At 37.3% G+C, this 23,362-nt stretch overlaps 1 protein-coding gene across 1 annotated transcript in view; it reads right to left on the bottom strand.

Moving 5' to 3' along the window:
- The window catches only part of LOC146134618 (uncharacterized), a 60,304-nt gene that overhangs the window by 16,575 nt on the left and 20,367 nt on the right, over positions 1 to 23,362 (bottom strand). The window contains exons 2-6 of the mRNA XM_083396714.1: positions 6,261 to 6,401; positions 5,536 to 5,758; positions 3,486 to 3,628; positions 3,044 to 3,148; positions 2,469 to 2,648 (exon numbers count right to left, since the gene is read on the bottom strand). Of these exons, the coding sequence (XP_083252840.1) occupies positions 2,469 to 2,648; positions 3,044 to 3,148; positions 3,486 to 3,628; positions 5,536 to 5,758; positions 6,261 to 6,401 (792 nt within the window). The remainder of the gene's footprint in view (positions 1 to 2,468; positions 2,649 to 3,043; positions 3,149 to 3,485; positions 3,629 to 5,535; positions 5,759 to 6,260; positions 6,402 to 23,362) is intronic.

The raw sequence follows: 23,362 nt of genomic DNA, 5'->3' as shown, positions 1-23,362 counted from the left end.
AAACTCATGTCACTCAAATGCAGTGCTTGTTAAACTATTTTTAACGCCAACCCCCTTAAAATGTTTTATGTTCTCCTGGACTAGGGTCAGCCTAGAGTTTTTAGATATGACGTCATAAAACAAGTGGACATAGGAAAACTGTTGTTTTCGGTCCAAAAAATGTGAAACTTAGACGAATTCGAAGTACATTTAAAAATTAGGCGTCTCAGTGTATTTTGATATTACTCTTTTCTTTGACATAACTTGTTGCTTTTTTCAAATTATTCACTGAGATTTCAGTTATGCCTTCATGGACCCCTAAAATTAGTCCACGTACCCAAAGGGCATCTTTTGAAGAGATCCATGGTGTGTTAGGAGGAAATCTGAGAACACTCTATGACTGAAATATGTCGTTATAAATTACGTCATGCCGGTAAAAAGGCGTTTCTTAAGGAACTTTATTTCAAAATGAGCAAAGAAATCATTAAAAAAAAAATTCATTATTTCATTTTTTTCATTTTTCCTGTTAAAAAAAAAATTCATTATTTCATTTTTTTCATTTTTCCTGTTAAAAAAAAAATAATTTTTTGGGGATTTCCTGTTATATTTCGTTCTTCTTATTTTTTAGTTTCGTCATTTGTTTTTTAAAAGGACATAAATAAGCGTTTTGACAGACACGCCGTGTGGATTAAACACAGTCTACCCGGGCCCAACCCGACAGCTTAATAGGGATCTGACATTGAAGCGTTCTAATCCGACAGGAGCGTCACTTTCCAAAACTGCATCGGCGTCACAACATCTGGCATTATCAACTCCAGGTATTCGCCGTCACGGGTTAATAATAGGACGTCTGCTTAATCACAAACCCACAGGACAGATACCACTACGTAAATGCGACTAGCTTTCCTTATTTAAATCTTAAAAATCGAAAAAACAAACAAAAGATTAATGCCAACATTTTTCGATTATTATTGGTCTTATTCAAAAGCGTGACTTACGCCCTTATAAAGCAACAATTAGAAGCAAAAACCCTTATCTTAAATTAAAGAATTGGTCGCTATGAAAATAATAGTTATTTTGTGGTAACAGCATAATACTCGCAATTCAGGTCATATATATATATATATATATATATATTTTAAGGTCTTTTAAAAGTGTCTGACCTGAATTGCTAGCTTTGCTATATTATTTTGCTGTTACTGGTCAGGAATTAAGTTCGACATATATCTTGCAAGGGTCAAGGTGATTTCCAATATCACATATTCAGTGCAACAATATTTAGTTGTGGTAGATCATTTGTAGCCATAACTATATCCAAGTATTGCTGCTCTAGCCAAAGGACTTACGAAAGCCAACGCAACGGTTAATACCAACATTTTGGATTATTGACCTTATTCTAAATATGTGACTTACGCCATTATATGCAACAATTGAAAATACAAACTCATATATTACATTTAGGCAATCATTCCCTTTGAAATAATAGTTCTTTAACGGTAGTAGGGCATTGGTAGCCTTAACTATATTCCAGTAGCCCTGTTGTAGCCAAAGGGCTTACGAAAATCCAAGCAAACGGTCTGTCATAATAGCAGCGACGCTGTGGCATCAAAACTGATGTAACCCGACCGCCGTGCGACCAAAAGCCGGCGTCAGACTCAATTCCCCCCACCCCCATGGGCCTTTTGGAGCCTGCCCTCCCAGTTAGGACGGCGCCTGTGGGCAATTGTCGGCTGGAATCCGGGAATCTGTTTGTTTTAATCCCTCGACTGACGCCAGAAACCGAGCCACACACTAACTATGCTCTTGTATGCACTGACCACAACCTTGGGATTTTTAGGGAAAGCAAACTTGGCATGATAAGGGAGTTTGAAGTCGTTTGTTCGGATACTTAGATCAGTGAAAGCGAGCTAACCATGGTATTGACATTCTTAGCGCATCAATCTACACCAAACCTCTTTAACGTGAATAGATTCTTTTGTTTACCTACGGTCTTTGTAATAGTCAAGTAATCGACTGAAGTGCAGACTACATACACGCATGACGAAATATTCACCACTGTGTACTGAACACTGCATTTTTAGCATGAAACGTTCTATACGTTTTTGGCAAAAAACGATTGAATAATTTCAGCTTAACGGAAGCGAAACAATTAAAAGTAATGATCAAAACCAAATTTTGAGCCACCCATTGAAACGAGCTATACCTAAATACGACCGAAAACATTGCTTATAATAACCTTAACAGTAGGAATCAAACCAATCTTAATAAACCTAACGATAAAAATCTACTACCAACCAAATCAACACAATTTAAGGTGGCGACCCATGGGTGAGAAAGACTGGTGTAAACTGTAAAACCAGTAAAACTTAAAAAAAACGCTTAAAAACGCTATCATTTCTATAAAAAAACATTTACCGTATAAACGCCAGCTTTAAAATTTTCCCACACCCGAACGATAAATTTCCGAGGGTCTAAGGATCGAGTCTCACCTCCAACTTGCACGTGTGCTGGCGGACTTCTGCGCTTTGAAGCCATATTCCTCGCTACACATGTGTAGTTGCCCGAGTCTGAGATGCTCTTGGTTCGAATGATGAGATCCCCTTCTTGTGTTATAAAGTAATTGGAGGAAGGAGTCGGGTTTAAGGCCACGTCATCTTTTAGCCATTCGACTGCGGAAAAATAAGGCCGGGTTATGACTTGCAAAGTAAAAGACTGAAATTAAAATTGTTAAATACTGCACAAACCCACTTCTTTACAGTCATTTATTTACACTTATTTACCCTAAAAAATGTAATGTAAATATTCCTTTTTATTTCATGGAGTAACAGTATGTTGGACTACCTAGGATCATAAGATGCATATTTATTTTTTATTAAAATTTAAACCTAGAATATTGAACACAAGTATCTTTCACAGAGACAAAAATGTCGTTTTAGTGAACTTTTTTTTTTAAATCTTGTGCTATTCGACATTTTCTTAAAAAGTGAACCCCATTATTTTTTCTGATTTTTATTTAATACAAAATTTCTACATATATATGTCAAAATGTTTTGTAGGAACGCACCTCTAGGAGCTGGTCTTCCATTTGGAGGCCGACAATGAAGTTTATATTCACTTCCCAAGATCACTTTTCCACCAACGGGTTCCTGGTTGAAGTTGCGACCCAAATCTGAAAAAAATCGCGTTTTAATATCAAGAATGTAATTGGTATTTTGAAGCATAATGGCTAACGGTTAATTGTAGTTATATGTAGATTGAGTTTGGAAGCTCATATAGAAATAGGTAGCATTTTGGACGTTTCGAATAAATCTTTATTTCATTCTAACTAAAACCCCAGCCATAATCCTAAAATTTATTAAAAGCGACACAAAATGTTAGCTTTTTCTGTACGAGCTTAGATATTTTTTCTACGTCTAACAACAACCACCAGCCATTATACCCCAATAAAAGCCCCTATTTGAGTACCCACCAACACAGCTTGAAACGTGGGAATGGGTCCAACTTACATGCGATCCTTATGTAGGCCTTCCTGCTTTTAACAGATGATGAGAGTCCACCTCCAGAAGCGTTGCACTGGCACCAATATTCGTGGTGGGCGAAGAAAGATTCAACCTCGTTTCGTGAAACCGTCACCGTCACACTGATGTATCTGCGCGAAAGACATAGTTCGCAAAAAATGGACAAAAAGTCCTAATTCGATAAAAATGCTTTTTTTTTAATTCAAATTTGAAAATAAAAACAAAAACGGTAAAAAGATGATTTTATTTTAAAAAACAGTAATGTATTTGCGCAAGAGACACAATTTCGAAAAAAAAGTCATAAAATTTTATTTATTCTATAAAACACAGAGATATGTAATTTTATGCTAAAAGACATGCAGCTGTAAAAATTGCATTTTTTAAGAAACATTAGGTTTTCCAAGTTAATTTTTTTCGCCGACTCTACATCAAAGGTGTAATTTATTCATTCGATAAATTGGATTTGGATCGGCAAAAAGATGAAACCGGTTTAAATTTAATGGAATTTTGTTTTCGTGTTCCATGTGCAGCGAATTGCTTGTATTCACACAAACCGAACCCACCCTGACACGACATATAACGTGTAAAACCTCACGAAACAACGAATTAATTTGTGGCGGTTTTGTAAGCTGTAAGGAGAAACTGGTATCCGAGGCTTAGGCAAGTTTACATGACAAATTTAAAACGGCTTTTTATTAACGATTGAACGATGCTTTTTGCCTTTTGGTAAACCCTTTTTTTATAATTTGAATTAATCCTTAAATATTTATTACGATTTTAAAGCAAATTCAAACCACCTCTTCGCGGCTTGCATTGGTGTTTGTTAAAAAGGGTAAAGTTTTATAAATTGAGTTTTAAGTAAAAAGTTAAATAAAAACCAAATGAAATGCCTTTTAGCTTTACGCATCCCCTAACATTTTTGTACAAGAATTTTATAAAAGAGTTAAAGGATCTTTTAATCAAAATTGGTAGAGCCTTTTTACCTATTTTTTCCAATTTTACCGCAGATTTAAAAATCAACCCTTTACTTCAAATATCATATAATTTTAAAAAGAACCTTTTCAAAGTGGTTGATTTAAAATCAAATTAAAAAACGCCTTTGGAAAGTTAGACGTATGGTTCAAACAGGAGACCACGTATTTAGTCGTTTGATAGGATTTGTCAGAACTTATCCTTTAATCTTTTGGGCGTAGTTTAATGTCATCAGACCGAAGGCTTGTTTGTAAGTCGACATAAGATTGACAACAAACAAATCGGCAGAGAGATTAAAGTCTCACGGATCGGAGCTAAACGGTAAAACACGAATTCAACCTTTGCGTTTAAGCTGCGAAAATATCTTCACTCTCGCGTTTCAATTTTACGTTTGTTGTTTTTAAGGTTCTCGTCAGATTATAGGAGCTAATTACCCAGTGTGTGTGTTGTTGGACCCAGCAGCGTAATCCCGCGCAAGTGTAAGCAAATTAAACAAACGCTTATCTAGAAGATTTGAGAGTTGCTAACACTTTGCGCAAATTAAGTCGAACTTTTACTTTTGAGCTTTTTTAACATGTTGTGAAAACCTAAAAAGTTTAGTGAATGTCTTACTTCGGGTTTACAGTTAATCTGTTGACGGAAGTTTAAGGTTTGCTAATAAAACTTCAAAAGAGAGCCGGCAAATTAAATAAGCAGCCCTACAAAATTAAAAATACAAACAGCTTTAATCCTCGAATAAACGCATTTTACCTGTCAAAAAAAATCAATACATGTAAATAAAAATTAAAAAAAAAAAAAAAAAAAACTATCAAAAACGGAAAATTATATAGAAAAAGAAAACCAATAAAAACAAAGATAAAATCCTGAAAACAACAGAAATTTTTTTTATTTTATTGAATTATATGTTCAGATTTTATAAATTGATAAAAAACGACACAAAATGTATATGGCCAAAAGATTAAAAAGAGGATAAAAAAATAAGAAATAGTCTATATAGGGCAAAATAGAAAAAACGGGATATAAACACAAAAAAAGCAAAAAAACAACCCTAGAGATCGCAACAAACCTTCGATTTTTCGAATCTGTCTCCTCATTCTCGTACACTGACACCATGTTGGCGTTGGGTTTTTCTCCATTGCACTTGACCTCTACTTGTGTGGCAGAGTTGACAGAACAAGTGAGTAGAGCGGGCGAGTTGCGATGAACGAAGTGGTCCTGAGGCTCGATGATAAAGCGAGGACGATTCTTCAAGCCCATCTCCGCTTTTGATAATTTTGTTTCGTCGTTTTCTGCACGAAAATTAAGGGATTTTGAAAGTAAAAAAAAAATGGTGTTTATTGGGTTATTTTCTTAATGAGGAATATGTCGTATATATCTTGATTTATTGTAAAAGTTTTGATTAAAATAAACGAGGTTTTCATGAATGTACTGGCATCATATTAAAAAAAAGATTTGTAGGTAAAAGGGGTTATATTTGGTTATGCTGCATTTAGGCCAATAACTGCAAGGAAAAATAAATAAATTGATTAATGGCTGATAAACAACACAGCAGAGTATATTTAAGGTACAACCAGGCTTTTATAACGGGTATCCTTGGTCGTTAAAATCGCAACTTTAGCTACAAAAGCGCGCAAAATGGCGGATTTAATCTCATCGCGTCTATTTAACAGCGAAGTGACGAAATAAATCCAAAAAAAGGATCGGAAATGACGCTTCAAGACCATAGTTAATTAACAATAGTCTTCAGAACAACGGAAATTGGCTTGGTTTGACACAATCGAACCCCTTTACCTGCGGTTTGATCTGAGATGGCAAACTGCTGATTGATTTCCTTGGGCGTCTGTTCTTCGGCCTGGGGAATCCCCTGGTTTGGGTCGGTCAATTTGGCCAAAGCAGGTTTTACAGGTTCGCTTAAAAGTCGCGAAGGGGGCGCTGTAAAATAAGAAAATAAGGGTTAAAAATTGGTTTTGGGCTGTGGTTTGTTTTTGTAAAATTTAACAATTAAAACGTGAAATTACAAAACATATTTTCATTCGGTGATAACATTAATAACAGATTTGTGCAAAATTTTGTATTTTTATAAACAGGTATATCTTGAATTCTCTGCACTGTTTTTGCCTTCAAATATTTTCTGCTCTTTAAAAACTGCACATAATCTTAAAATTGTTACTTTTTCTCAAGGCTGCAATAGAAATAACTTTCCTAAAACTAAATTACAGCTGAATACCTAAGAATCCTTTTTATGCGATCAATGATAAATTGATTAAGTCGGATCAAGGCTTAATTTAAGTTGCTGTCCTTGTAAGTTCGTTATTCCAAATAAATATCCTCGTGAGATTTTAAACAAGCGACTAGTTGGCAACATTTTGCGAGAAATTTCGCTCAAGCGCAAGCAAGCTTAAATTCGATTTCCTCTCAAAATGCAAAATCGATTTTTTTCCCTAAAGAACAAGTCTAGTTTTTTAAAACGAAGGAAATTTGACATTTTTTTTAACAGCCAAAGTTTTAAACTTGCTTTTTAACGCGAGTTTGCGTTTTTTTTTCTAAACTTTCCAATTGAACTTAATTGTTACAGAGAAAACGCGTTCAAAATTTATGCATTTTGCAACTTTCGCTTTTTAGAGCTCCGTACGAGCTAAATAAGTTTTAAAATACAAACATGAAGACACTTTGCAAAAAGCTCGTCGTTTCAAATCGTTTTAAAATCCGCCTAATTGTTTTGCGACATCACAAGATGGGTGCATTTAATTTTAAACTCACAACACACAGATAAACAGGGAACAACATTGCTCACAACCAACAGTGCAATATAGCGGCGGTTTCAAGCAGACGGGATAATTCACTTACAAACGGCGTCGCAACTTTTAGACTCGCTCGTCGGTCAAGGTAATTATCTGCTTGTTAAACAGCGCGCGACAAAAACTACACAAATTGGCCGCAAAAAGTGAAAGTCATTATGTCGTTGCTGCCTTATCAGGCAAGGTTTTACAAAAGCCAATATGAGCTGGGACTAAAAACAATTTCATAACCTTATGAGTCGCGACCCAAAATTTGGTTGCTGCGTGATTTGCTTGGGTCGCCGACTGCGGTAGTTTCATATGGTTAGGTTTTTGGGAATATTTTTAAACTTAGTATATCTGAATGAATTTATTACGCTTTGCACAAATTTATTAGTTTAACAATCATATTGAAGTTACAGCACAAAATACAACCGGCCCAAGATGTATCTAATTTCGTTAAAGAGTTTCGATTGCAGACACAACCATCGTTTATTTTAACCAAACAGGAGTACAAATATTTTATAAAATTTCGTTTAATTCCCATGAGTCGCATATTAAACGTAAACCATCATCAGAAAGAAGGAAAAAAGACTCGAAAAAACGACTTTTCCCGAGCCAAGGTTTGAAGGCCCGTGGGATAACGGCTGCCTCTCTGTATACATAACACAATTTATTTTCCCTTGGTCCGATTCCCAACGGGTCAGTGTGTGTTACTTGTGTATTAAAGGTGGTCCCGGAATGACGCATATTGAGGGCTATCCAATAATTTTCAGCTGTCTCTTGGCTAAGTTTGTTGCCAGGAGCGCACCGCAAGATATTATTTCGGTTTTGTTTTGCTTTTGATTGCCAGCTGCTACCTTGCATTGGATTGCGCAACCTTGGGATAGGACGAACTGACGGTTTAAAGACACTTGCACTAAAATGGTTGAACGTAAGTGAATTTTTACAAAAATTCTGTAAGACGTTTGGCAAATTTAGCACATTTTGCGAAATTTCAATGTTTGATGTATAACTCGATTATTTTATTCTCCAAATTAGCTGATTTAATAAAAACACCGACATGTAAGGGATTTTAGGGCAAATTTCTAGGTTTGCGTTTAACATTGCATTATTTTGTGGTAATTTAATCAGCAACTATTATTTAACTACTAAAATCACGCCACATCAAATAAACTTTTTATCACCGTAAATCCAATTTCGCATCTTACAACACCCAACGCTTTAAAGCTTAATTCAAAAATAACTGCTTAAAAAATTACATATCAACAAGTAAAAATCGCCCACTTTCGAAATCGCTCCACTAATGACGTCACAAACCGCTAAAAAAAACAGAATAATCGCGGTCGGATGAATATCGGACGCTTTCGGAAATCCATCCGCGGCCCAAGTGCAACTTTCCGCTAAAACAAAGCGAACGCTGATGACGTAACAATGGGATAAACAAGACGCGCGATGGTCACGTGACCTCGATGGGCCGAGCGACGCCGCGAAGTCTGACATCGCGCGCCCATTGTTTGCTCATAATAATCGTCGGCTTCGAGCGAGAAGCGGATTGTAACGAGAAAAACCGTGGCTGGAAATTCGTAGCCCGCTGTTCGGCGGACTTTCTGCGTGTTTTGAGAACTTTTGAACATGGATTGAAAACGACAACTTTCGATCGAACTTCAAATTATATTTCCAACTTTAGAATTTCTGTAGATTAATCAAACATTTCGGACTGGTCCCTAAGTTTGGATAATTCTATTGAGTTGGAATTCTGTTTTTCAGCGAAAAAACGTCATCTTTCGATCGAACTTCAAATTATATTTCCAACTATGAAATGTTTATAGAATAATCAAACATTTAGGTAGCGATCTAAGCTAAGGGGTTTGAGATTTAGTGTAATAGAAATAGCTGTTGAAATATATTGCACATTATACACAAATGGGGATATTTTAAATTTAATGAATGTAACACTGGATTGTCCGAGGACGTGAAGTTATTTTCGCTAAAGGCAACTTTTTACCTACATTTAACTTTTTACCCAATCTTGTTAATTTTAAACACTGGGTCTTATAACGGAGTGTTACTTCTATCAAGAGACAAAGTTAAAGTTAAAGACTTGATTAAAACAAAATCAGCTAACAACCAAAATCGCGTTTGGCGATATACTTTTAACATGTTTAAAATTCCGTGTAAATGGACCCCCTGGAACGCATTAACTTCCTAATCTCTGCTGGTCAACGGACGTGATTTTACACGCTTAAACTTCCGCAAACAAGTAACGGGATATAACCTCGTAAAAAAAGCGAAGTTGCACTTTTTAAAAATTAATGTTTAAACGTCGAAGTGATATTAAAGCAGTAAGTAGCATTTTGGGAACGTTTCGAAAATACCTTAAGATAATGGCTGGGGGTTGTAGTTAGACGTAGAATAAATATCAAAGCGCATACAGAAGTAGGTAGCATTTTTGAACTAATTAAATGGAGTTTTAAATAATTAAATATATAGGAAGCATTTTGCGAACGTTTCGAATATCTCCTTATTCATTTATAACTACCACCAATTAAGCTCCAAAAACTACCGTAAACTTATTGATATAACACGGCGATTCTAAACGGTTTACACTTAACAACGTCTCAAAGTACGGACACATATACTATACAACCGACCAGCGCCAACTAAAATAAACAAGGGGCATCGAAAGGGGGTCTTTGGGCCAGCGGCGCCAGGTCTGCCGGTATCTGCCTGCTTCACTGTGTGCCGACTTTCAAAAACAAGCGCCTGGCGAGCAATTAGCCGCCGAAATGAGACAAACATGACCCGTGACCGGGAAATTAAAACAAACACGACAAGACAGGGCAAAGGGGAGATTCGTCATCCAGCAGAAACACTTCCTCTCTCCCTTAAGTCTCTGCCACTTTGTTTAGAGGATGGGCAATTAGCCTTTGCAATTACTCGAACGACATCAGTCGAAAAACGATTTTAAATATTAGAATAAATATGTCAAAGCCAATACTGAAGTAGGTAACATTTTGAACGTTTCGAATAAATCTTACGATAATGGATTACGGTTATTGTTAGACGAAGAAGAAATATATCAAAGCACGTATAGAAGTAGGTAGCATTTTGTTAACGTTTAAATAAGAGTTTGAATTTCCAATTAATAGGAATATTCAAGCCTCCACAGAAATAGGCAACATTTCACGGACATTTTTTTGTGAACGCATCTTAGTATTTATTAATTTTCAACATATACTCCTGTATAGGCTTAGGTATTCATTCTACGTCTAACTACAACCTCAAGTCATTAAGCTTCAAAGATCAAAAAACGAATTAATCATTAAAACCCGGTGGGAATTTAAAACAAACTGAAGGGCAATTGATTTCAAAGCAACATGAATCCGAGGTCTTCGAAGCGAAGCCCTTCCACCTTTGAAAGCCCACAGTCGGTTGTACATTAACCGGGTATCAAGCGCTTCGCTCGATTTTTTTAATCTTGACACAATTTGCTTTTTAATCAAGACCGATCGGGGTTTGATTCGGGGGAATACCCTTAAACACTTCAGAGCGACGTTAGATAAACACGTGTGCGGGCTACGGTGACCTTGAACGCCGCTGCAAGGTCACTTGTCAAAAATCCGCGCCAAAATTAATCAATTCGGTTCAACGGTTGCAGTTTTACTTTAATTTCTTAGATATACAGGTGAACTATTGCAAAGCGGTGGTTTCTGTTTTGTAAAATTGTTTTCCTGCATACAAAGTTGTTCGGGTAAAGTTAGTAAACTGGTATCAGAATGGAAATGGACTTTACAGTTGATCTAATACGGTGTTTCTGTACAAAGCGCTATACTTTAACCAACTCAGCAAAGCTTTTACGATTTAAGTAAGCCACGGCAATGTAAATTTCCAACTTAGAATCTGAACAGGTTTCCCGAGTAGAACAGGTTTCTGGTGTACTATTATAATGTCTGCCGTTATCGTTAACCACTACGAATCCAGAAGGACTGATCACATCATACACGCAATGCGTATGTAATTGATTATCCTGATTAACTATGTTTTGTTTTGGTTGCAAAACGCTGTGGACAAAAACGAGACTACGGCAGAGCTAATTTCAAATATTCCTATATTTATTCTGTTGTGTTTTGCGCGTTTTCCTGTACCTGTCTGTGTGCAAAACACGTACCCTTAAAAGACGGTAGAATTTTCTGACAAAAACTTTAAGTCGCGTCGTCAATATATTTCAGCTGGTCTAATAAACACACTTAACAAATGCTATCGCCGCTCGAAATCCAAGGCTACACAAAAAATGACCTAATTACTGATTCAGATTTTCTGACAAAATATAATAGTCGCATTTCCAAATACATTTTAGCATGACTAAACACAAATCTTTTCACCGCTCAAAAATCTCCAAGTCTACACAAAGTTTTCCTAAACTACAGATTTCAAGGCTGAGTTTGTCTCGAAGCTGTCCAGGGTGAAATCAATTAGTTTCGCCTCTTCAACATGAACGCGTCTACCGACTGACTCAGTCCCCGAAAAAGAAGCAACAGTTTCAAGCCAGGAAAAAAAGCGGGCATTAGCAAAGAGATAGCAGACGAAAGAGAGAGTTAGTATCTCCGACGATGCTACAGTCGCTTCACCGACGATGCTCAAGTCAAGTGGGACATGTCTTGTGTGCGACGCCCGGCAGATTTAATCGCCTTTAGCTCGGGCGAGCGACGCACAGAAAAGGCTCTAGAAGCTGTCATACGCGTCCCACTGGCTCAAGAGAGACGGGCGAGAGGGCAGACCGTCCGACGCCAATGGGTCGCCGACTAATCAGCTAACTGCAAAGGCTTCAGACAAACAAGTGTAAATACACTGCGCGGTGAAGTCGGATTTGCGGCCGGGAACACCGCTTTTGCTGCCAACTTGTTTTTGCAACAACGACTTATGCGCAGGTCTTTGGACGCGAAATAATGACGCATTGGCGACCCGCGGATAAATACCCGGAGATATTTAAACGCTTTTTCGGGCGAAGTAAAGCCGGAAGAAATTTGCAAGAAACAACAAACGCGTTTCTGAAACAATCCCAGCGTTCTTTTTTCAGGTTAAAGTTTGCGGATTTGCTTCCGCGGCCAAAACAAACAGGTTTTAAAGCTTTTAATTGGGAAAAAAATTAAAACTGCGGACAGACAAACTAAAAAAGTACCTCGTTCAGAAAAACCTCACAATTTCGTTCCCATCGAATATTAAAACCTTAGCAATGGCCTTTGGCGAAACACAGAACAACGTTTTAAGCTTGCGAGGTAATTAGGCCAGATTTGCTGCCTTCAAAATACAGTTAATTGGTCCAATGTTACCTGAACTGTTTACCGATTTTAAAACAGAGACTTGACGTTTTAACATTGGTTTTATGTCCTTGCTTTTAAGATTACAAATATATATCCGAAAACGCAAATGAACCGCATCTTTTTGTACACGATGTGTGTATTTCGCGACCTTCCACATCCTTAAGTCGCCCTGGCTACAGTTTTATCGATAACGGCACACTTGTTATTAAATATAATATAGCGGTGCCTTTCGAACCCTTAACAGGCCGAATAATTTTGTAAAGCTTTTCAAAAGGAGTTGTAATTTCATAACAAACAATGTAAAGATGGTTTCTTGGATTCTATTCTTTTATTTGCGGTAGTTTTTAGGAGGTTATTGCATTACGATTACAGGTCGTTTGTAGACTCCTGTAATGGTTATTAGGGCAGTTTAAACAAATAAATACGGACGTCCTACAGTTTGCGACACACGCGTACGTTTGTTGTAATTATCTGCTGATTAGCGGATGTAAAAAGGGAAATTACCCGACCATAAAACGAAGAGAAGTAAACAAGTACTAAATAATTTCAGAGCAAAAAACATTTGCAACCTATTATACCGAATGTATGCAAATTTCAACGTTTTATAAATTTTCTGTATATAATTTCTGGCTATTTATACAGTGTTTTTTTGAAAAAAAAAACCCTGGTTTACTTTTTGTTTGAAAAAACACTCAAGGCCATATTTACTTGAATTCATGTTTAACCAGCTTTAAATCGAAGCGATTTATAGGGGACCTTTTTCCCTATAGAAATGACTTTTTGTCCGAATATAACGGCAAATAACACTATATGCTTGTGTTTCTCAAACTTTTTCGCGGAGAAAAGTATTTGGCGACCTTATTTTTGTTTTGTTCAATTTTTTTGTTTAGAACCAATCTCAATAACCTTAAGTATAAAAAACTAGTTCCGTCGGCGACCCCAATCAAACGGCCACAAAACTTAGGGTAAAAACCACCGGTTTACGCCAAGAATCATGTTGTCAACTCTAGTTTGCCCCAAAGGTAAAACAGTCCAAGTTTCGAGATTTTCACTTCTTTTAACCTATACAGCACTCGCTTGTCAAAATCGCAAAACGAGCTTCGAAACTTCTTGTTGTGAAACCGGACAAATATGGAAACCGCTAAAGCTCTTTTGAGATCCACAATTGTACGGGGAAGCGCTCGGTTGTAAATCGAAATCGAAATAAGGTTTACTCCACGAACAATGTCTCCCTTTTGTGACGCCAAATTGATTTCGCGTGTGCGAAGTCTAGGTTTAAGGCAATTGCAACACATCTGAAAGTATATACGGAAATTGAAACCAATGTTATTAGATAGAGGTGTAATTTCCTAGCTATTGTCGTCGCCAAAATTCAATTTAAACGACGTCTAGTGAAAAAAATCCTTCATTTAACACTGAATGAACAGAAACTAAAAGCTAATTGGACGAACTTCTTCTAACTAAAAGCTGTTTAACGGGAATTCCTGTGAGGTCATTTAAGTTATACCTTGTTTCGTTTGGAAGTTAAAGTCAAATTCGCTCTTACAAATACACACACAATGCTAGAGAAACGGTGTAACACTTAGCATCGGCGTAAAGCCATTGTGAAACTAGAATTGAGCCGCATTTAGCGAAAACACAATCCGCCACTAAGTAAATAATACAACTTTTGCAACATTTCGGGCAAATGAATGTCACCTAAACAGTGAAACAAAACCGCCTAAAAAGGCTAAATCTTAGCATCTCAACCTAATTATTATAGACATGTGCGTAGCTGCGTGATGTAAAACACTCGTACTGACCAACGATTACGGCACACTTATTGCTCCTATTGCTTTAGTGACCAAGCTATGAAATCCAACTGCGACAATCCTAGCTGTGCTGAAGTGGTACTAACCAACGATGAAGTGGTACAAACGATCAAAGATACACCGGAGGCACCTTTAAAATGAAGTAGACCTTCCCTAAGTCGGCATCTCTTGATAAACAAAAACTTACGGGCAGCAGACTAAAAACACCTCAGTCATTCTTCAGCCAACGTCGTTTTACCTCCACCTACCACAGCCGCATACCTTTGTACAGCGAGGTTCTTTCTGTGGTCTGCTGCTGCTACCGTGTTACACAGGCCTTTCGCCTCTCGCCAAACACAAGCGTACACAAAATTCCAGGCGCTCTAGTCTGCTGAACGACGCTTGCCCAAATGGAAAGCGAGCCTTGCTTTGGCCTCTCTGCTTTGCTTTGCCTAGCTTGGCTGGGAGAGCGAGATAAGAAAAAGGCGCAAGATAATCGGGTTGTCTTACAAACCGCAGAGACCGCGTTACAAGCACGGAACACAGACCGATTTTTAGGCCATTTTGCGGCCCGTTTTTTGGAAAAAAATGTTGTTGTTTTTTTTAGCAAAGTTGGCCGTTTTTGTAGATAAAAAAACGATACAAAATTTTAGGTAAGAACGCGAGCTTTTGGAGACGCTTTACGTATTATGACTTAATTGGCGAAAAATGTATCGCTTGTTTTCATAATTTAGCACCAACGAGCCTAGTTACTATTTGCCATTCTACAAAATCCAGAACAAACAGTTGTAAATAGCTTATCTCGTAAATAAACGTAATAACGCAGTTCAGCCAAATGAGAAATAGAATCAGCATTCCTTCAACTTTTAAAAGCTTGGCGGTAAATTTTCGAACGATCTCAAAGATTCAAAAATCGCTGCCAAAACGTCAAATCCGGTTGATTTGAAGCGGTCTTGTTATCTGGCCAAATAACAGCGCTCAAATATGCCGGTAACCGCCGCGACGGTCGCGTCTGCCAAGAGAAGACAAGACACGAGACAGCTCGGTTGAAACAGCGACTCTCAAGTGGGCAGCCAAGACGACGCCAACCAGAGACACTGCGTCGCTTTGCGGTAACCATCCACCTTTGAGCACACGTGTCTACGACGCACTAAATTCCGAGGGTCGCGGGTTCGGATCCCGAACCGGGTAGTGTTGTCGCTGGTTGATTTATTTTGCAATTTTTTATTACGAAATTGTTGTTTAATTATATAAAGAGTAGGAAATGTAGAATTATTGGTAATCAAAAGATTAAGGTTGCATAATCTTAAAATCTTTTTTTTTAGTTTTTTTTAGTTACAAACATATGACGTCGGTCGCTCAAGAATTTACAATCGTTTTATTTTGGAACCTTGAAGAAAGAAGTTGTTTGCTTCCGTCAATATCCGACGTTTAAGCAATCGGCCAATCTAAGTTTTTAGGATGACGTGTTTAATTTGCACGGATTGCATCAAAAAGATCACATCGCTGGAAAGCAAATTTTTTAAATGTAAAGATTTAAACTTTGTCGATAGATTAGGATAAAAGGGCGTAGTCGACTGAAAACGTCAGCATTACGTCAATCAACCTTTTAGGAAAACCTAAGAATTATTGCGCAAATATCTTCCAAATATCGTAAAACAAGCAAACGCAATTTTTGGAGTTATTCCATTTTGGAGGCAGTTTTGTTCAGAAAATGAATAGATTTTCCTGACGTTTCAGCAAAAATCCTAATTTAAAACCAAAGCCAAAGAAAAAACGCCATGTTCAGCTAAAATGGGCGACGCCAAAATTAATCACCAAACAAACACAGTATATTTAATTTTGGCGATAGTCTTATTGTAGTAAGAATCTCAAAGCCCATACTTGAAAAACATTTTGAACGTTTCGAATAAATAAATAATTTTAATCTACGTTTTTTCAATTTTTTACTTCTCAGTGTATAAGATGGCTAACGCACTCTCGTTTTAATTATTAACCCTGATGAGGTCAGCTGGTATCTGCTGCCGAAACGTCGGTTTATACTTCGTTTACACCAGAAGAGAGATTTATATTTATTGATATGTTACCTGGTGGAGCTAACTCTATGTTTCGAATGTATCTTTATTTATTTTATCAAGTTTGTTAAAATTAATAGATTTTCTCATCGTTCTCGAACAAACGTCAACTCAAATTAAAACCAAGGCAGCAAAAAGCAAAACCGCCATGAGCAGCTAAAACAAGCGACGCCAAAAACAAGCAAATACAAGACGTGGCAGCGGGCCTAATGGCGCTGTCGGCTGCTATCGCGGCATCATAACTCCGCAACCAGGTCCTTATCTCACCATCTGACATCTACAGGGCGTCGGGACTCTTGGCCTCCGAGGGCCACGTCGGCGCCGAGTGTTCCCGTTTGGCCTGGGCGCCCTAATCAGTCGGAAATTTAAATAAACACGCGTCGGCGCCGACTGCTGGGTATTATTTCTGGGTGCGCGAACTTTTAAGCAAATATGGGTTTTGGGCTTGTGTCTGTTTGCTGGCTGCTGATTGGCTGCTGTTGTCTCAAGTTCTTATCTCTGCGTTGTATAATCATTTTACTTCGGGTTTTACAAGTTGTTATCGTTTTACGTTTAGTCGCGAGTTAGCCACGTTCTCTTTATGTAACACACAACTTTTATGGTGGGGACGTTTAGACGCAAATGTTTGGCCAGTTTTACTTTTCTTTCTTAGTGTAATGTTTTGCGACACAGTTTATGAAAAACAACAAAGACATTCAAAGATTTTTCAAAGGAAATTTGTCGACCTAAAATTGGATCGCTAGACGTTTTTAATATAATTGGAAAACAAAACATTAGACCAAATAATAGATATCTCTCCTTCTACTGAAGATTATGAACATATCCGTGTTTAGTGTTCCAAAACAGTAGAGATGTCATAGTGAACACAATTAAAAGTCATTTTTTTAATGTTTTTTTAACAGCAATTGCTAAACACTTAATTTTTTAGCTGATCATAAAATAAGTTCGAAGAATTTTGGAAAAACTTGAGGTTTTTCAAAGGCTTTTCAATAAGTTTTTTCAATAAGTTGTATACGACAAAGCAGCTAGCTTTAACTATAGATATGTACGATTCTTTTGTTGCTATACTGGTACCCCAAAAGTTTCTTTCGCACCATAATTATTGCGGATAGTTTCAGGATTACACCCAGCAACCGAACCCAGTTTTTAACGTTCGCCAAAGGACAGAATTATCAAATCAGGGCGGAATTATCAAAGCGTCAATCAGGCTAAAAAAGCTAAAAGAAATCCTGTTCTGCAGGTCGCATGTTGCCTTTGTAGCTACAAGAAGCAGCGGGCCTTTAAAAATCACGCTGGCCTATCTACGTGTGGTTTGAAGATGCGGCCGATTATGCGTTGTTCAGCGCTCTTAGCCGCATTTTTTTACCCGAGGTTGAATACGCAGCCGTAACATAAACAATAAAACCTAAAGTTTAAAAACCATTTTAAGAAATAAATATTTCGCCTATACATAGTCAGTTCCTTGATTGGAATAACTTCATTTAAAAAAAAGGCATTTCTTTATAAAAACGTCTGATTCTGGTTGAACTCGGCTCTCTAAACTTTGAGTTTTATTGTTATTGTTAATATACGCGTCAGGGGAACAGTGATCGACAAGCAGAAACCTGCTGCCAATGGTTTTGGAATCTATAAATATACGCCCTTTTAAAGCCGTAACATGTTGTTTCTGGTCGTTTTTTGAGCGTCTGGCATGCGTCTCACACGAATTGGCAGCTTGGCGACGAAACGTGTATCTGAATGGCTTTAGTGGCCGCTACTGTACTATTATGGGCAGCCCGCTAGTTATTGTCAAATCTTGGCGCGAAAGGCACAAAAAACACGACGGAAAACAAAATTCGACAAAGGCTCAGCAAAAAAAAATATTAAAATTGTATATAATTTTTAAAAAAACTGTTTTTAAAGTAACCTTTTAAATTAATTATGTAAAACAGTCCGGCTTTTTTTTATAGTAGCAGAAACTTTAGAAGTAGCAGAATTCTTTTTTTAACGATTTAAAGTGTTTAATTGGGAAAACTATTGAATGATAAACGTAACTTTTTGCAACCAAAAATGATGTTCTCCTCGACAGCTGTTGAGCAAAAAATACCGAATAAAAAGCCTCAACGTAACAGCTGGCATTCCTTTCTGGTCCCACGATTTCCAAAGCAACTTTTGACAAGTATTGATGACACTGGATGAGCGGGCTGCTAATTACCCCAATCTGTCCGATGAGCGCTCTTTAATCACACTCGTGACAAGACTGGTCGTCCATTTTGTGAACAAGTCGCTACAATTGCTGCTTAAGACAGTTTAAATAACCGCAGCTAACTCGAGAGCTTCTTTTACAAACCAGCAAAGCAAAAGCAACCTAAAAACTACATTTTAAGAAGGTAGCAGGCTAATTTTAAATCGACTATGTGGCTGAACAGATAAGACTGAAGCAAATCTTCTGGTGTTTTTGATTTTGATTTTTGTGAATGAATAGAATGCGTAGGCGCGTGTTATCTTTCTAATTGGACCCAAAATAACGTGAGCCCGATCTGTAAATCAAATAGCGTGGGGACCGTTTATTTGTCTTATGGTCTGTGAAGGCATCTACAAGCAAGCTTTGAAAAAGTTCAAAACAAAAACTATAAATATATACGTTTTCAAGCGGTCTAAACTGAATTGCTTGTGCTTCGTTTTGTTTTGTGTCACCTGTGGATTAGTTACACATTACAATAACCCGTCAAATATACTGTTTTTAAGCAAAATTTATAAGTGGCATCAGAACTTAAGTTGTTTCAAAGCTGCTTCGGTTGCTATTCCTGTCATTTCTTAAAACAAGTTTAACTACAATTTATTTCTTGCATTATGTGCCATACCTAAAGTGTGTCAAGGCATTTCGTCCAGATTTACAATAGTCAAAAAACACTTATAAATACGCATTAAACCGGGAGTTTTCACAGCCCCCAAAAAATAAACTAAATCGCGTAAAAAAACTGGACCAAAAAATGTGCCCGGCCAATTTTTAGAGCAAGTGGCCTCTGGCCTAATTACCTCGACGAAAATGGCCACATTTTCGCTGCCAGGGTGGAGCCATAAACATTGGTCTGATCGCCGCTTGTTGTCATACAAGGAAAGTCTATTTGTCGCGTGACAGCTCGTCAAATTTATATCGTGGCGACGACGTCGGTGAAAATCACGATCGACCATGTTTTAGGCAAAAATCGCCGCCGGCAACTTTAGAGTCGAACTGCTACGGGCGATTAAGCCCTTCGGAACCGCGGTGGCTTTTTATCGTGAAAATCACGGCGAGATTTCAAGTTCTTGTTTTTCGCTGTAAAGCAGTGGTCCCCTAACTTTTTTGTATCGCGGCACACCAAAAAATCTTAAATATTTCGAGGCACACTTTTAACAGATTACAATAAAGTAATTTTACAATTGCCCTTCACACACGCCATACTATATGTAAATCTATCAATATTAATAAATAGTAATGGATAGTGCGTGTTTAAATCGATGTACTTGCGTGTATACCTATTGGTAATATAAATTCTCTATTTTCCGAAATTTCAAACAGTTTCGCGGACCCTCCCCCCGAGGTAAACAGTGACGTCAGTGTGACGTAAACATTGGTGACGTCATATATAGGTAGATATTAGTGACGTACCTATTGTATTGTTCCCAACCTTGCCGAAGTGACAATTTTCTTTAATCTCTCGAGGCACACTAGTGTGCCGCGGTACACAGTTTAGGAATCACTGTTGTAAAACTTTGGAATTTTTTGTCACGAATTTTTCGTGAATTTTCAGCATGCTTCTTTTTTATTTTTTTTTAATATTTAGTATAAAAAAACGTCCAAGTTATTGTCTTGGAGATATAAAAAATGTTTTTTGTATCTTGTAAAACATAGTTTGTCAACCTTTTTGATCCTATAATAAATCGAATTTCGGCCTAAAACCGGGAAAAAAGTTTAATCTATTTTGCTTTTTTTTTCATTGTAACGACGTTACTTTGTATCGGCTCGCGATACTTTTGTATAAAATATCGGACATCGGAATAAATATCGTTTATCGGACATACTTAGCCTTGATGTTTAACATTATGATTCAAATTACAAGAATCACACAGTGCTTGGCGACTTCTATAATGCCGATGCTTAGAAGCCAATAAATGAACTTTAGAGTCGAACTGCTACGGGCGATTAAGCCCTTCACAACCGCGGTGGCTTTTTATCGAGATTCCAAGTTTTTGTTTTGGTTTTTTAAGTTCGGAATATATATATTTTTTTAAAGTATCAAACAAACGTTCAAAAATTTATTGTCTTGGAGCTATAAAATTCTTTTTGTATCTTGTAAAACATTGGTTGCCAACCTTTTTGAGCTCACAATTGAACAAATTTCGAGAAAAAATACTTTAAACGTTTTAATTTTACCTATCTTTTTATTTGAGCATATTAATGAGTTCATCTGATATTGGATCGGACCTGCAGAAAAAATCGGGTATCGGTAGCGGAAAGTATCGGACATACTTAGCCTTGATGTTTAACATTACGATTCGAATTACAAGTATCGCACAGTGAACTAATGCCGATGCTTAGAAGCCAATAAATCACCGTCAGGCGTTAAACAGTTAGCGTCCAATATTGCCTGCAGCTATTAGTGATCAGTGATGGATTGTCATGTCGCCATGTTGTCGGATTATTGCTGACTTTGCTACAAGTTAGCTCAGTGATTGATCAAACACAACTCGTTTATCACTGTCGCAAAATGTTACCCCCTAATTTTTTTGCAAATTTTTTTTTACTTGTATTAAAATTTTTATTTTTTTATTAAAATTTTTACATTTTTATGTATTTTTGTTAAAGTTTTGACAATTTTTATTACTTTTAATTAAAGTTTTAAACTATTTATTCTTTAAATTCAAAGTTTTACTACGATGATTTTTTGTTCAGTGAGAATTATAACGCTTTTAAAGTCCAGAACGCAATGCAAATACGAATATCGGAATAATAATGGTATTAAATTTTTCCGTAAGTTGTGATCAAGCCAATAGTGAAAATAGAGTACTTGAAACTATTAAATAATCAAACAAACACTATTCCTTATTTTAGTTTTTTTCACAAAACTGCTGAATATGAATGACGTCTTTAAGCAATTCTTTTTAAGGCATAAGTCTAAAATAAATCAACGTTCACGTGATTGTTCTTGCTTATAGGATCCAAAAGCTGGTAAAACAGCGAGTTTATACTTCCCTCGCGATAAGAAGGTGCCCAGCGACGATTATAGTCCTCGTAGAAGTCTCAAAAGCGGCGCCAAGAGGCCTAAAGAGGGCCACAAGCCCCCTTACACAGCGCCGAAGACCCCCTTGTTTACACAGAGATCACTAAGCACATAGAGACGCGTGGCCGCTCGCACAAAGGGGGAAGTACCCGCGCGCGAGGCTTTAATTTCAACTCCGTGACTTGAACGCTTTTGACGCGATTTCGGTTGATTTTTTGGATCCGGTTTCGCGCGTGATTTCTTCGCCGCCGAATGACGTCACGCTCTTTGGCGATGACGTCACGTGCGCGCGAGTTCGGTTTTGACGCACGATTTGCTGTCTGAGGGACGGTTGTGGCTTTTGAAAGGTTTGCACTGTTACGCGTGTTAACAAAAAAAAACACTTAGAACGTGAAAGTAGACTTAAAAGTAGACTTAACTTTACCAGGTAATTTACGCGTCTAAACAATACAACAATGGTTTTTCTATCTTTTTTACAGGCGCGAACCCCGAATATATTTCCCCATAGACTCGAAACAAATCGTAGCCAACAGCGTAATATTAGTCACTATAGTCATACTTAGAAATAACTTCAAAGCCCATACAGAAGTAGGTAGCATACTGTAAACGTTTTGAACATATCTTAAGATAGCTTTTAGTTAGACGTGGAATGAATATCAATGCCCATATAGAAGTAGGAAGCATTTTGAACGTTTCGAATAAATCTTAAGATAATGACTGGATGGTGTAGTTAGACGTAGAAAGAATATCAAAACCCATACATAAGTAGGTTGCATTTGTAAACATAAACAAAAAAGATAATCGAAACATTCAAAATGCTACCTACTTCTAGTTGGGCTATTCTAACTACAACTAAAAAGAGACTAATTTGTATCGTTTCGCTTGCTTTAAGCCGGCACAGCAGAAGTTAAAAGTGCGGTGCGGTGCTAATATTTGCTCGTAAATGGTGCGTAACATCGTTTCTCTTGGTGTACGTGTGCCTATAGCAAGTGTAGAAAGGCGCAAGGCATATCTGGACAGAAATACCCCCCCCCCCTAGTTGTCACAACACAACAGACTTGTCTTTTTGTTTGCGCAGCGGATTTCAGCTTCGCGAACAGAAACGCGGATTAGGGGAAAAGTTTCGTGGGAGGATCAAGGCATCAGGGTTATTATTTTTTTTGACAAATCCAGAGTCTCGTCGTTGTGTGCCCACATATGTGTATAGTGTGATTATGTGTATGGGGGCGTATGTTGAACATGTTAGGCTTATTTTTCGAAACGTTCATAAATTGTACCTACTTCTCACAAAATGCTACCTACTGCTGTATGGGCTTTGATATTTATTCTACGTTTCACTACAAACCTCCAACCATTAAAAAAAAATACTGCCTTTAAATTTGGAAAGGTGTGTTTTAATACTTACGCACTGCTTGTTATATTTGAACAGTCAAAAAAACGCATTTAAGCATCGCTTTTTTCGTTAAACGTTAAGCAACACCTGAAATGTGGTTACGACAAAGAAATAAATGTAAAATGTTTCCAGTTTTTTTAGGTTTCTGTGCACCTCTTATTTGTGTCTTATTTACAAATGAATGGCAACACAAAAAAGCGAAAAACCTTTGTTTTAGCCGACGCCATCAACCATATTTGCCTGCAGCCTTAAAAGGCAAGTAATTGAAGCCAGCAAAGATACGAGACAGTC

This window comes from Ascidiella aspersa, chromosome 9 (assembly GCF_963924565.1).
Source record: "Ascidiella aspersa chromosome 9, kaAscAspe10.2, whole genome shotgun sequence".
NCBI lineage: Eukaryota > Metazoa > Chordata > Ascidiacea > Phlebobranchia > Ascidiidae > Ascidiella > Ascidiella aspersa.
This window is presented reverse-complemented; position numbering and strand designations above follow the sequence as displayed.